General features: G+C 53.8%; 3 protein-coding genes across 3 annotated transcripts; 1 reads left to right on the top strand and 2 right to left on the bottom strand.

Annotated features, from left to right (window-relative positions):
• Positions 1-683: 683 nt before the first annotated feature.
• Positions 684-2,393, top strand: N656DRAFT_58774 (uncharacterized protein). Its single transcript, XM_064810197.1, has 2 exons — positions 684-2,097; positions 2,154-2,393. The coding sequence occupies exons 1-2, from the start codon at positions 973-975 to the stop codon at positions 2,202-2,204; spliced, it is 1,176 nt and encodes a 391-aa protein (XP_064675311.1). The 5' UTR covers positions 684-972; the 3' UTR covers positions 2,205-2,393.
• Positions 2,394-4,725: 2,332 nt separating this feature from the next.
• Positions 4,726-5,527, bottom strand: N656DRAFT_773938 (uncharacterized protein). The gene is made up of 2 exons (XM_064814163.1): positions 5,067-5,527; positions 4,726-5,013 (listed from the first exon to the last, which is right to left on the bottom strand). Exons 1-2 carry the CDS (start codon positions 5,067-5,069, stop codon positions 4,825-4,827), a joined length of 192 nt encoding a protein of 63 aa, XP_064675310.1. The 5' UTR covers positions 5,070-5,527; the 3' UTR covers positions 4,726-4,824.
• A 681-nt stretch (positions 5,528-6,208) lies between these two features.
• Positions 6,209-8,149, bottom strand: N656DRAFT_695335 (uncharacterized protein; the record flags this gene model as incomplete). The annotated part of the gene is made up of 2 exons (XM_064810686.1): positions 6,209-6,714; positions 6,853-8,149. Coding segments are annotated over 2 exons (1,803 nt in total), but the record flags the coding sequence as incomplete, so codon positions are not given.
• Positions 8,150-12,489: the final 4,340 nt, after the last annotated feature.

Genomic DNA, 12,489 nt, shown 5'->3' with positions numbered 1-12,489 from the left:
TAGTCGGTTCCAAAGCAATCGATTGTTGCCCCACCACATCTCAATTCTCCCTGTTGCTCCCCCGAAATCGCTCGTTCAGCGCAACCTGGCGACCTTTAGCAGTTGGGCAGTCTTTGGATGATGCGTGATTCCCGTTTGGGGGGTTCACGTCCGCACGCAGCAGCACTCTACGCAGAGTCTTGCCGTCATCGGGCCTCAGAATCGCTTCATCTAGGAAATGGACCTTGCCAAGAAGTGGAACGAGCATTTGCGACGAGAATCACGACGGGCAAAACCCGAGGCTGTGTGTCCTCTCTGTGGTTGCGAGGTCCAGTCTTCGCAGAATGGCCTCGAGCCAGTGCTGGCAATCTTCCAGAAACACCTCTCAGACACTCACGCTCAGTTGCTGTCTGAAAAGGCCACGGAAGCGGAAAAAACGGACTGGATCCGGTCTCAGTGGGATGCTGCGCAGTCGCCGGGAGAAAGGTATGTCGATCTCAGCGCTTTTTCCCTCTGTTTCTCCTCGACATTCTCTCTTTTCTCGGCACTTCCGCTTCTGATTTCCTACTTCTCCCTTTTTCATTTTGATTGTTCAATTTATTTTATTTTGTTTTTTTATTCATCTATTTCCTCCTCATACTTTGTCCTTTTACCTCTTACTCTGTTTCCTTCACCTCGTCGCCCTTGCCGTCACCCCAGCTCACCAGGAGCAGGGACGGGAGCAAGCCCGGCGCCTCCAGCTTTGATGCCGGTCAGAGACCCACCAAGACGGCTGGTGCTGGTGAGGGCATTCAGTCGTCACCCGCTCGCCCGTCAAATCGGAGGAAACATGGAGACCCGGACGCCGGAACTGCGGGGCTTGTCACACAAGCGCACCAGGACCAGGAGCGCCGGGCTGGCAGCCCCACCCCGAGTGCCAAGCGGGAAGGCTCGCGATCTAGGAGTGTTTCGCCTCCCAAGCGATCCAAGGCCCGGCCCACATCCACCCCAGCTATGGATGACAGCCGTGCCGAGTTCGACAGAGGTTCCTTTCAGAAGGGGAAGCTTTGGAGCCCTGACGATGACGCTGCTTCGCCAAGGCCCCGCCCATACGATAAGGCCAACGTAGCAACCCATCAGCGTCAGCGTGTCTCGTCGAGTTCGCAAGCTAAACCCCATCGGCAGTCGCATCCGCCTCCGCCGTCTGACCCCTGGCCCCCGGCTTCAGCAGACGACGAGCCGATTGAGATTATCAAGCAACCTGAAACCAGGCCCATATCTCAGGAACAACTTGTTGCTGAAGTCAAAGGCATCTACGCGGGACTCGTCATGGTGGAGAGCAAGTGTATCGAGGTTGACAATGCCCAGAGCTCGCAAAACGATGCCGCAAACAAGCTCAACAATGAGCAGTGGCAGGCGTTGATTGCTCTCCACCGGACATTGCTCCACGAACATCACGACTTCTTTCTAGCCTCCCAGCATCCTTCTGCGAGTCCGGCATTGCGAAGACTTGCTGCCAAATACGCCATGCCTGCGCGTATGTGGAGGCACGGCATCCACAGCTTTCTCGAACTCTTGAGGCATCGCCTTCCAGCTAGTCTGGATCACATGCTGACATTCATCTACCTGGCATACTCGATGATGGCTCTCCTTTACGAGACGGTGCCCGCCTTTGAAGACACTTGGATTGAATGCCTGGGGGACCTCGGCCGGTATCGTATGGCGATTGAGGACGACGATGTGCGCGATAGAGAGGTTTGGACAGCTGTTAGCCGTCACTGGTACTCCAAGGCCTCCGACAAGGCCCCTACAACCGGGAGGCTCTACCACCATTTGGCGATCCTTGCTCGTCCTAATGCCCTGCAGCAACTCTATTACTATACGAAGTCGCTGTGTGTTGACATGCCCTTCGCCTCCGCGCGCGACAGCATCATGACACTTTTTGACCCTATCATGGCACCAACCCCAAATCTACAGCAATCCAGGCTGCCACCGACCGAATTCGCTTGCGTAAAAGCACACGGCATCTTGTTCAGCGGCAAGCAGCAGGGAGAGCTAGAAGCCTCGATGAACGAGTTTTTCCAACATCTTGATAGTCATATTGGCCGTACCACGCGAAGGTGGCTTGAGTCTGGGTATGTAAATTGCGCTGTCGTCTCGACTTTGTGGGGGGATTGTCATTAACACGTACCCAGCTACTTTATCGGCATCTCAAATTGCTGCGCTGTCATTGGCTATGGGACTGAGGGTAACCCAATCTTCAAAGCCATCAAGGGAACTCGTCCCAACGATGAATCGCAGGACCAGCCCATGCACGAGAGTGGTGTGGAGCCAGCTTTGCCCAAGGAGCTGGCTGATGCCCTTCATCTCTTCAATGGGACATACAACGTTGTTTCGCGGCGGTTTGGCGACCCTAACATCCTTTCTTACCTTCATGTTACTCTTGTCTTCGTCTACCATCTTACGTTTTACCCAGAGGCCATGGTCTACATGGCTCGGGCCTTTCCGTGGAAGCTTACATCTCTCTTTTTAAATACGTTGATTGGGTCATGTCAGTCGTACGCTCGGATTGAGGGCGAGCAGTTCCCCAAAAACGAATCGGCCACGAGGCCCTTGCCGGATGATTATGCCCTGCGGGGCTTCCCCTGGGTGGAGAAGTATTTCCCCAACGGGTGGTTTGCAAATGACAAGATTGACGATGACGAGAAGTACTTTGAGGTCCTTTCCATGACGGAGGAGAGGAAGGAGCGGGCGCTCTGGTTGGGCTGCCGCATCGCTGCTCAAGACGGCAAGTGGCTCAGGTACGACTCGGAGACACATCAATTCGGAGTCAATCCGCAGTACGATGTCGAGCTCGAGTTGGAAATGCCGGCTACCCCTGTTGACAGCACTGATTACGGCGACTTGCCGGACGCCGCCGCCATTGCCTGAATGTGGCGGCGTCCGGCAAGTCGCCGTAACCAGTGCTGCCAACAGGGATAGCTGGCATCTTCAAATCGATGCCGCCAACAGGAATGTCTAGAATTGCAGGGTAGCCTGAGCGAGATCAATACACAGGAAATTCTATGCTGAGCACTGAACGAGCATGGGACCGCGGATCATGGCTTTGAACCCATTTGCGGGATACATCGCGGAAACGCTACCAGATGCAAAACTACGGCCAGGATCTTAGCTAGATGAGCGTTATGGAAACACAATCCGGCTGCTAAATTTTCCTTTGTCTAATCAAATGCAGAGTTCCTGGAAAATCGACACGGGCGGAAGGAGCAGGCTCTATACCTAGGGAAATTGTGGCCGGGCGAGCCGGTTTGGCAGAACCTGGAGGCAGAAGTATTGGGCTGATTGTCAGCAGCACTATAGCACGACTGGATGCTACGCGATGTTGTTAAGGTCAAGTCTGGAATTCAGTAGGTCTGCGTGTCACCCTCCTCCGAGCCTTTTTGGTCTGCGTAGGTAAACAATTGTGTTGGAAACGTGCCGTGCTCCTATTAAACAGATGCCAGTTTGCTCATCTGAAGGATCAAGACTAGATGTTGTGGTACTCAGTAGGAGCAGGAGTACAACGGTTGAACCCAGAATGGACACGTCCAGGACAGTCGTGTGCATCACTGGCACTAATGATCTGAGATCAAAAATCAATGTACAAATTCTATCTTGCGGTTTACAGTTATAGAAGACTTCCTCCGCATCTTAAGTTCTGCAATTCATGGAGTCATGTCCTATAAGTCTGGCAACTGCCACCATCAGCTTATTGAGGATTGAAGGTACCTTTGAGTCTTAAGACTATTATTGGTCTTCCGCATACACTGTCTCCGGTAATCTACCATGCCATACCTCCATTTATCTATATGTTCTTTTTGATGACCGCCTGCTGCCTGAGCGCCAACTTTCAAACAACAAGTGGCCTTCTCCCTTAGTAGAACATCTAGTCCTCCCTGCTTCATCCTGCTTGAAGGTCCACGTATAGAGCCTATTTGTATTTTATCCCAGGAATCGCTGGATCTTAGAGTATTTTGACTGCTCGCAGCTCATGTAAAGAGCTATCAGCTACCATAGCTTGTGGCAGCAGTCGGCCATTCGTTCCTTCTCCAAATACAGCTTTCTGGCAGAGTTCTTGTTCTTTCCCTATTCTTTTCCACGCATGAGCATTGCAGCAGCTCAGCTGGCCCTTCTCCGACCCAGGTACCTATGACAGTAAACAGTATGCTCGCTTTGAAGTTGGATGTCAGCTTCCAGGTTGTCCCCTTGTCCAACCCCATATTCCAACCGAAAATGCCGCCCCCACGACATGACGAGGGGCAAAGACCGCGGAGCTATCCGTAATCGATGCCTCCTTTCAGCGCAGAAGATTACCTACGTACATACCCACCTTGATAACCTGCTCACTTCACGTCGTCGAGTCGAGCTAGTGCAGCCATTAGTAATGGCGGGTGCTGACTCCTCTTTTAGGCACCGAACCTTGCTTGCAACACTCAAGTCTTTTTCATGTTTTTCAATGACTGGCTGAGTAACTCAAACTTGTCTAGAATTCTATCTTCAATTCTACTTCCTGGACGTGTCCTACGAGAGGTGAAACCTTCTGGCTTATCGACCAGAAACGCAACCTAAGCCTTAGGAAACCTGAGCCAAAGCCGGATTATCAGGGGCTCTGAACTAAACAACGCCTCTTCCAAAACTTGTGACCGAGGAAATGGCCTACAAGCCACGCCGGCCCTCCGTGGCTGACTGGCTGTTGTAGGCTTGCAGCGGCACCCGCTTGCAACGGGAGTCGGAGATACCGTCACAGTATCATACCGGGCAATATTCTGCGCCATTTGGTTGCCTTGCCGGCACTTGTTGGCGCCGTTGGCTCGAACACGGCAGGAGTTAACCATGGCTCGGTGAGCGTTGATGCTTTGCACGAACCGTTCCAACGGCATTGAACACGGGCCTCCGGTTTCCTTTACCCCCGCCCTTAGCCCGGATCGATAAAGGCTTGGGAGAAGCCCAAGAAGGCTCGGGGAATTTGAGGGCCGAATTTCCAAGCTCAAGTTTATGCCTCGGCCGCCGTTCTGCCTAATTTGGTGGTAAGGAATGCCTTTCAAAGAGCGACGGAGGCATCGTATTACCATCATTAGGTACGTTTGCCAATGTCTTATGGCTTACGAGGATATACCTCATATGACTCCGCCTCTGCTGAGTCTGCTCGAATCTCGCCGGCTGGGCTGGCTTAAATCACGCGGCCGATGCACATCTTGTGCTGAAATGTCCAAGGCAGCAGTCGTCGCGTAGGATGGTATGTCGCTGTGCTCATGTGCCATGAGCCAATTGGCAATCGCTCCAACGTTGTTAAACCGTCGTCACTGATCAGCCCTACACTACAAAGGGGGGTGACACCAATGGGCAAGGCTCGCAACATGACCTAGGGTAGGTTGTCTAACCGCCAAAGCCTCAATCACACACCGCTAACGTCCATGTCAATCCTAAAACAGTGCAGAAGTCATCCTTGAACCAACCTCGGTGTGTTCATCCGCATCTTACGTCATTCGGGGTTTCTATGCCCGTTCGAAGCGGCATCTTGGAGAACGTGCGAACTACATGTTCAGGTTTGAACGATGTCACCCTCGTGGCTGCCTCCAAGGCTGATGCACGATCTCAGCGGGGGCGCCTTTCTAGTGTATTTACACCAATGAGACGAAGGGTTGTAATTTCAAGTGGAGAAGTGGGGGGTAAGGCAAACGCACTAACCCAAAATATTCAGAGGCTCAAATGGATACTACGCTAGTGTTACACTGCACCACGAACTTCCACGACACGAGTGCCGCCGAATGATAATGTTGAACCATTCAACTCCATCAACACGCGGCTGGTACACCATGTGGGCGCCCGACAACATTCGACCATGTTGCAAATCCGTTACCAACCGAAGATGACATCTAGTCTCGTTATAGAAAGCCTATGGGGCCATGACTTCTGAGCATGGAACGTGCATCCAGGCTGCGAACATGCTCTTTGTGGTGCATAGAAAGGCACCCCTAGCATCATACCACCGATCCTGACCGCTCGCCCGAATGCGTAGCGATATCGACACTCGGGGAAGCTATCGTCTGTTGAACCGTCCACCTCGCCGCCATCGTCCACCGATCGACCTTCCCATTCCAGAACATTCGACAGAGAGGCAAGAGGTTGGCGGGAAAGGCATCCTCGCATCCTACATGTTAGGCCACGTCCGTGTGCCTTCGGGATAGACACCATGGTTTCGAAACCAGAAAAACGCTGGTGGAAAGCACGCTTTAGAACGGATTGGCTCGTCCACAATGGCCGTGGCGTTATCCTCTATGTCCCCTTCATCAGCAATACGGACACCATTCTCCCTGGACGCCTCTTCGCATGTTTCGTCGGCCAGACTGGTGCCGGAGCGGATCGACGATGAAGCGGACAATTCTGGCAGAGACGGGTCGTTGCTGACGCCGAGTCCCATGCCTAGCAACAGCTCTCCTTGGGAGCCCAATCTCGACACAGAACCGTCACCTTCGCTGCGTGGAGGAGTCGTCTGCCCAGCAGCTCCGGCAGCGACGCTTTCAATGAGGTCCGGCAAACCGGTTGTTGAGTCCTCTCCGCCGAAAGACGAAGTGGGCGCTTGGTGGGCATCGATTCCCTGACGATAGTGGAGTATGGTGCCGGACGCCGGCACTCCTCCACCCACAAAGTGGCTCCGGATCAGATGTGCCTCAACGCGGCGATTCTCCTGGATTGCGCTGCTTCCGAGGACGCTCCCTGTCAGCAGTGTCAGTCATATACACCATATGTAGCGCATCTCGCCAAAAGCCAAGATCACAGCGTTTCCCAGAAGTCGTACGCTGGCTCTGCAAACGATAACCGAAGATGAAACTTTGGCTCAAATTGCTTTCTTACATGGGTCCTGGGACATATCGCGCTGCACCGCTTCCCGCGGATGGCGCACCTCAGGGACGCGTCCCAAATCCCTCGTTGAGTAGGCCGGCAGCGCTACCTCTTCTTCGGTCGTGTGGTTCTGCTTTATATCGGCCAGAATGTCGATCATGGGCGTAAAGTATGTCAGCCTGACTCGCTCCAGGGGGTTACCGCAGTCGTGGTTGCGCCCCCAAATGAACCCTATGAGTGCATTATCGGGGCGCCGCACCAACCAAGCGCCCGAGTCTCCAGGAACGCCGATTCCGCTCGTTACCCACTGCTTCAGCGTCTGCCATGGCGCGCTCACCACGCTTTCCTTGGGGCGCTTGAAAGGTGAGTACTGCCGGACCGTCCACTCCCGCTGCAGGCGACCGCTATACCTCAGCAAGCCGGGTGTGTCGGACGTGAAGCCGAGGGAGTAGCCGCTGGTGCGTGCCATAGCATACACCTCGGTATTGCCTTCCACGGCCGCCGTGCTCTGAACTGCAACGACGCGGTTCATTTGGAAGCTAGGCACTGGAACAAAATTTCTCCCTTCAGCAGCGGGTCCGATCAAGCACCAGTCCATCTCCACCATGGTCGAGTCTTCGGGGAGGTTGGTCCCCTGAAATATTAGCGACGGCCGTAGCGTGCCCTGAGGCGCCCACATGGCGAGGTTGCCGATGCTGTATGGTCTCACGCGGGGATTTTCGGACACAATCCCTGGCAAGTCTGGGTCTGCCGGGTGGCATACCCGCAGATGGCAAGTCTGGAGCGAGGACTCAAAGGCGTGGAAAGCGCTCATGGCGTACAACTCGGAGCCGACCCTGACGAAGCCGCCTAGCGACGCAGCCACACAAACATGCGCGGGGCCGATGGACATGCCCATGACAGGAGTCGCCTGGTAGCTGGCGTTTTTCGGCGGGCACACGTGGTCCCGTTCGCCCTTCTCCTTCTCTCCCCACCAGCCGCGGCTTGCCTTGCTACTGCTCGGTTGAGTCGATCGCTGCAGACTCCCCTTGCGAAACCGAAGGTAAAGCGGGCTGAACCGGGACGGCACGGCGCGCGCCACCTCTGAGCGGATGGTCTGCTCCAGCTGGTGGGCCACGTCGGCGGCCGTGTTGTCAGGCAGGGTGACGTAAATCACGCGAGGCACCGAGTCATTCGACAATTCTGGGAAGTTGTGCACGTCTACTGCATAGTCGGACATGCAGTGCTGCTGGAAGACTTTGGTCAGGAGGGAAACCAATGACGTTTCCCAGACATGGGCGAAGTCGGAAGGGTCGGCGACACGGAGCGAGTAGGGGCGGGACGAGAGGCGCGAAAGCTTGGCGCGGGACATGCCGGACGGCTGACGGACATGACCCTCACGGCTCTCAGCCGGGGGCAGATCATTGTGGTCGAATGTGGTTGGGTAGTAGTGCTGCCAGAAGTCGTCGGTCGTGGTGAACAAGGGAAGAGAGAGCATGCATGGATTGTCTTCGCCATCGGGTACCTCAGGGCAGTGACCCGGTTTGTCCGAGCTCGCTGATGGGGGGCAATGGCCGAGTTCGCACCGGCATGGAAGACGGGTTGGCTTGGAGAGGGTTGGCATTTCGTCCTATGGCCAAGCTGTCTGTGTGTTGCTGATAGCTTCTGAGGAATACAGAACTGCGGAATCTGAGACGGGGAAAGGCAGACTGCGCGTGATATCTTTTTGGTTGAGTGGTGGTATACAACACGCATGCATGAAGATATGCTAGAGATATATATACTTGAAGTTTATATCCTCCACGGCCCTTGCAATGGCGTGGAATATCCGCCCGAAACAAACGAACTTAGAAGTGTGTAACTATTCGTCGGATCCTCCTTTCCTGGTCGCCGCGAGACATGAGATCAAGGTACTACTTCGCCGCAAGACATGAGATCAAGGTACTACTTCGCCGCAAGACATGGGATCAAGGTACTACTTCGCCGCAAGACACGGGATCAAGGTACTACTTCGCCGCAAGACACGGGATCAAGGTACTACTCACCACCCCGCGACGGCTAATGAACAAAGCTGAACTTCCCAAACCGGACAAGCACCGGGCCGGTCTGCCTAGTGAGGCTGGATTTCATAGGTGCAGAAGAACCGTACAACTGAAATACCTGACGGTACTTTGCAACTGACTGTGCAGTCAGTCATCCATGCAGCTTGACGGCCTGACCCTAGGAGGTATATACTTGTATGCTCCGGTTCCGTGCCATCAAGCAAACCCGAGCGCTCGACAGGGAGCGGACGGGTCAAAAGAGTGAACGGCGCAGGTGCAGGGTTACAACTGCATGAGTGTTTGGGCGCGATTGGCCCGCATCTTGGAAGCTGACTGGAGAAGCTCTCACGGGTTGTGGGATAAGGAGAATCTCACAGTCATTTTACAGGATTCGTGGAAACCGGCAAAAGTCATGGAACGGGGCCCACTATCTGGAGAAGATTGGACGAAAGATTAGAGCGGGGCCCACTTCTCGGGAGGATTGGACCAGACATTAGTTGGAGCTGCCCACTCTGACACATGTGCATGGCTGCACTCTTCTTCTGGTATGCGTTTCCAGATCCCATGTACCCTTCTGGAGAGACTTTTTAACTATCCGTGGGAGGGTCCTGTATCTCCAACACAGAGCCGTGTGAGGCTCCGCCGATACGACGGACCAGGGCAGCACGCGAGGCCGTCATCACTCTACATGTGTAATACGGGCGTACTGTTCGGCAGCTGTTTGGTGCTGCTAGCAAATTCTGACTTGGCCCTAGTCGAAACATGGGTATTTCCCTCGGAGCACGCGCCCCAGTAAGCCTCGTTAGTCAGGAATACGTATCTTGGATGACTTCGGGGCGGCACTGTATCGTACAATACACTACCTTGACAGGCTAGCAGCTTGGCAATACCTAGCCCTAACGTTAGTTGCTCTATGTACTGTACAGGATACTTGGTGGCAGGGGTGATTTTTTACACGTAGATGGGCAGGAGACCGGGACATTCCAGGCGCTCGGCCCGCTAGATCCCCCAGCCAGGCGACTTGCTCTTTAGGTTGGCCGCGAAACGGTGTACCTGGTCTCGAGCTACTGCATCCGGGGGCGGGCATGGAAGCGTTACACAAGAAAGTAGTGGACGGATAGTGGGGGCCGGGGTGTTTGATCCCAAAATCTGGCTGGGAATGTATCCGAGACCGTGGGATTGGAGAGTCGGGCCCGTAGAAGGTTTCGCACAGACCCCCACGCAACCAGGCACAATATCCAGACCCTTGGATCAACCTGCTGTGACACGCGATGATCACTCCCGCTGGCATGATTCAGGTTCAATATACCAAGTATTTACAAAGTACCTTACGTATAGGTGTTTGTGCTTGTATCGGTATGTATGTATGTATGTACCCTGTACGGATTACTTACAGTACAGTACCTTACCGTTGCTTGATATCCATTGTACAATACATACGGTACCTTACATATAAGCCTCCACAGTATGAATCCGTACAAGTACAGATAGTTAGTTTCGTATGCACGAAGGTTTTGTTGTCCACAATCACATTCACTTCTCTGATCTTCAAGAAACAGCCTAGCACTCTGTCACCTCGCGTTGACAACTGGAGCAGAGAACGAACGTGTTGGCGATCGGTCTGCACGCCTTCACGTCATGGAACCCATCGATGAGCCGGGGTCCGTAGAGTGAGAGGAAGGTAAGGTATGTATGTACATACAAGTACCTAGGTATGCAATACTAGGGTATATACAATTACTCCGCACATATCAGTATCAGGGGAAGGAAGGGACGAGGAACATTCGACCTGTATACCCAACATTGAGCGGATGCACTGATAACTGCAGGACTTGTCTCCGTTGCCTTCCATTGGCCGCTTGTCAAGTGTGTTGCACAGCAACTATTGGAGGGAGCCGAGCGTCATCTGATTACAATTGACAAACGTTGTCGGTCCCATCGACTTGCTAGCAGTAGTCTGACCTGCTCCTGCCTGCTCCAGATTGAAGGATTGCTGTTCGCTGTCGCGGCTCATTGTGTGTTGTAGTTAGTGTACCTTACACAGACTTCGCTTGATCACTCCCATACTCTCTGTCTCCCTATCTAGCCTTCGCAGCTCCAAATGGAAGTTGGAGTTTCTCGGTTTCTTCCGAAAACGCCAATCTACTTGAATAGAGAGTGCGGCCGGTAGACGTCACTCTAAGTCCCAACCGGAAAGATTGTCCCTCGCAGGCTGTAGCACTCTGTAGGGTCAAGTAGTTCACCGACACTCTGGGCGAACCAACTGCTCCAATCAGCACTGAGGAAGCTGTTGATCTCCCGCCCCTTCGTTCGATTTTGAGCCTCATAATAATTTGGGAAGAAGGGAAAAACGCTCAGACAGTCTCATCAGTAAATCGTGGTGTAAAGTCCGAAGATCTGCAGGCTGGGAAATTAAACAATCCAGGCCTTCTCTCCCAGGCAGCGGTCGTGCGATGCGCCATCAAGTTTTAGATTCGCAACGACTCGAAGACGGCACCTTAACGTATCCGTACCTTAAGTCTTTTCTCGGCATACGGAAGAGCGGGGAAGGGAGAGTGAGTTGGAAGGCTCAGTTGCGTCTGCATTCGAAGCAAGAAATGCGGAAAAGGAACACTAATTCCACTTCGATCTCGGGTTTCGATGAGGCACCAATATTTTGACTGCGCAACCGGCACCCAATCAAATACAGTAGGTGCTCGTGAAACGACATGGCCCGTCTGAGGAAGTGAAGTCGGTCCTGCCCGTCTCAACCTCACCAGCTACGTGTTTAATCAGTCTAGCCGAGCGGTGAGCCATGGCCGAGAGTAGGACTGTGCCAGAACTTCGAACGTAAGAGCTGACGAGGTGGGGCTTGAGCATAGGAAGGTTGGCCTCTTTGCCAGAGCTCGCATGACCATCGCCCTGTCTGATGTCGACCGGCATGGCGTTCCTGGCTGCCTAGACGCCATTGGGCGTTGCAGGGAGGGGTCAACCAAAACCGCGGGACTGCACGATGCCGAAGAGGCGATAGCGTACGACAAGCACCCCTGAAGGGAACTAATTGCACGTGTAGTGTACGGTCAGTGTCCGGACGTACGATGAGGAGGAGATGGCGATGGCGTAGTCACTGCTGTAACACTCTTACTTACACTGTAACAGGGGACAGAAATTGCCGCCATTGCCAAGAAGCGAACCATCAAAGTGACAGGACCAGATCGTCACGATGCTAAGCTAAAATCTCAGCTGGTGGCGGCGCGAATTCAAGGTGAGATACGGCGCGATGCCTCGTTGAACTAGGACCCATCCTCCAAGTAAAGAAAAGTGCCGAGAGTATCAGACTGTTCGACTGTTCGTAGCTGAGCACATGAGCCAGAGAAAACCGAAGGTACGGGGTTAACCGCGCTAGCTCTTCGGATGGAGCGGAGTGAGAATGCTAATTTCCTCGAAGCTCGACTCCATCATATTGTCCCAACGCAGACGCTGGGCTGCGCAGAGTCCAATCGGTACGAAGTGTGGCTCACATCGTCCAAAATGGGATCTTCGGCGAGAGCCTGACGCTTGCGACCCAGGCAGATCCGGGGACTCAGCAGAAGCCAGGTTTCCTTCGCCAGTTCTCTGCTGGGCAAAAGTCGCCAATGCAGCTCCTGCT

The sequence above is a fragment of the Canariomyces notabilis genome (genome assembly GCF_033297395.1).
Source record: "Canariomyces notabilis strain CBS 508.74 unplaced genomic scaffold N656scaffold_1, whole genome shotgun sequence".
In the NCBI taxonomy this organism is placed as follows: domain Eukaryota; kingdom Fungi; phylum Ascomycota; class Sordariomycetes; order Sordariales; family Chaetomiaceae; genus Canariomyces; species Canariomyces notabilis.
This window is presented reverse-complemented; position numbering and strand designations above follow the sequence as displayed.

Excerpts from the sequence above, each read along its gene's own strand:
- N656DRAFT_58774 (XM_064810197.1), top strand. The coding sequence starts at position 973 with ATGGATGACAGCCGTGCCGAGTTCGACAGAGGTTCCTTTCAGAAGGGG. Across the intron at positions 2,098-2,153 it reads GGTGGCTTGAGTCTGGGTAT|CTACTTTATCGGCATCTCAA; the intron begins GTAAATTGCGCT and ends ACACGTACCCAG.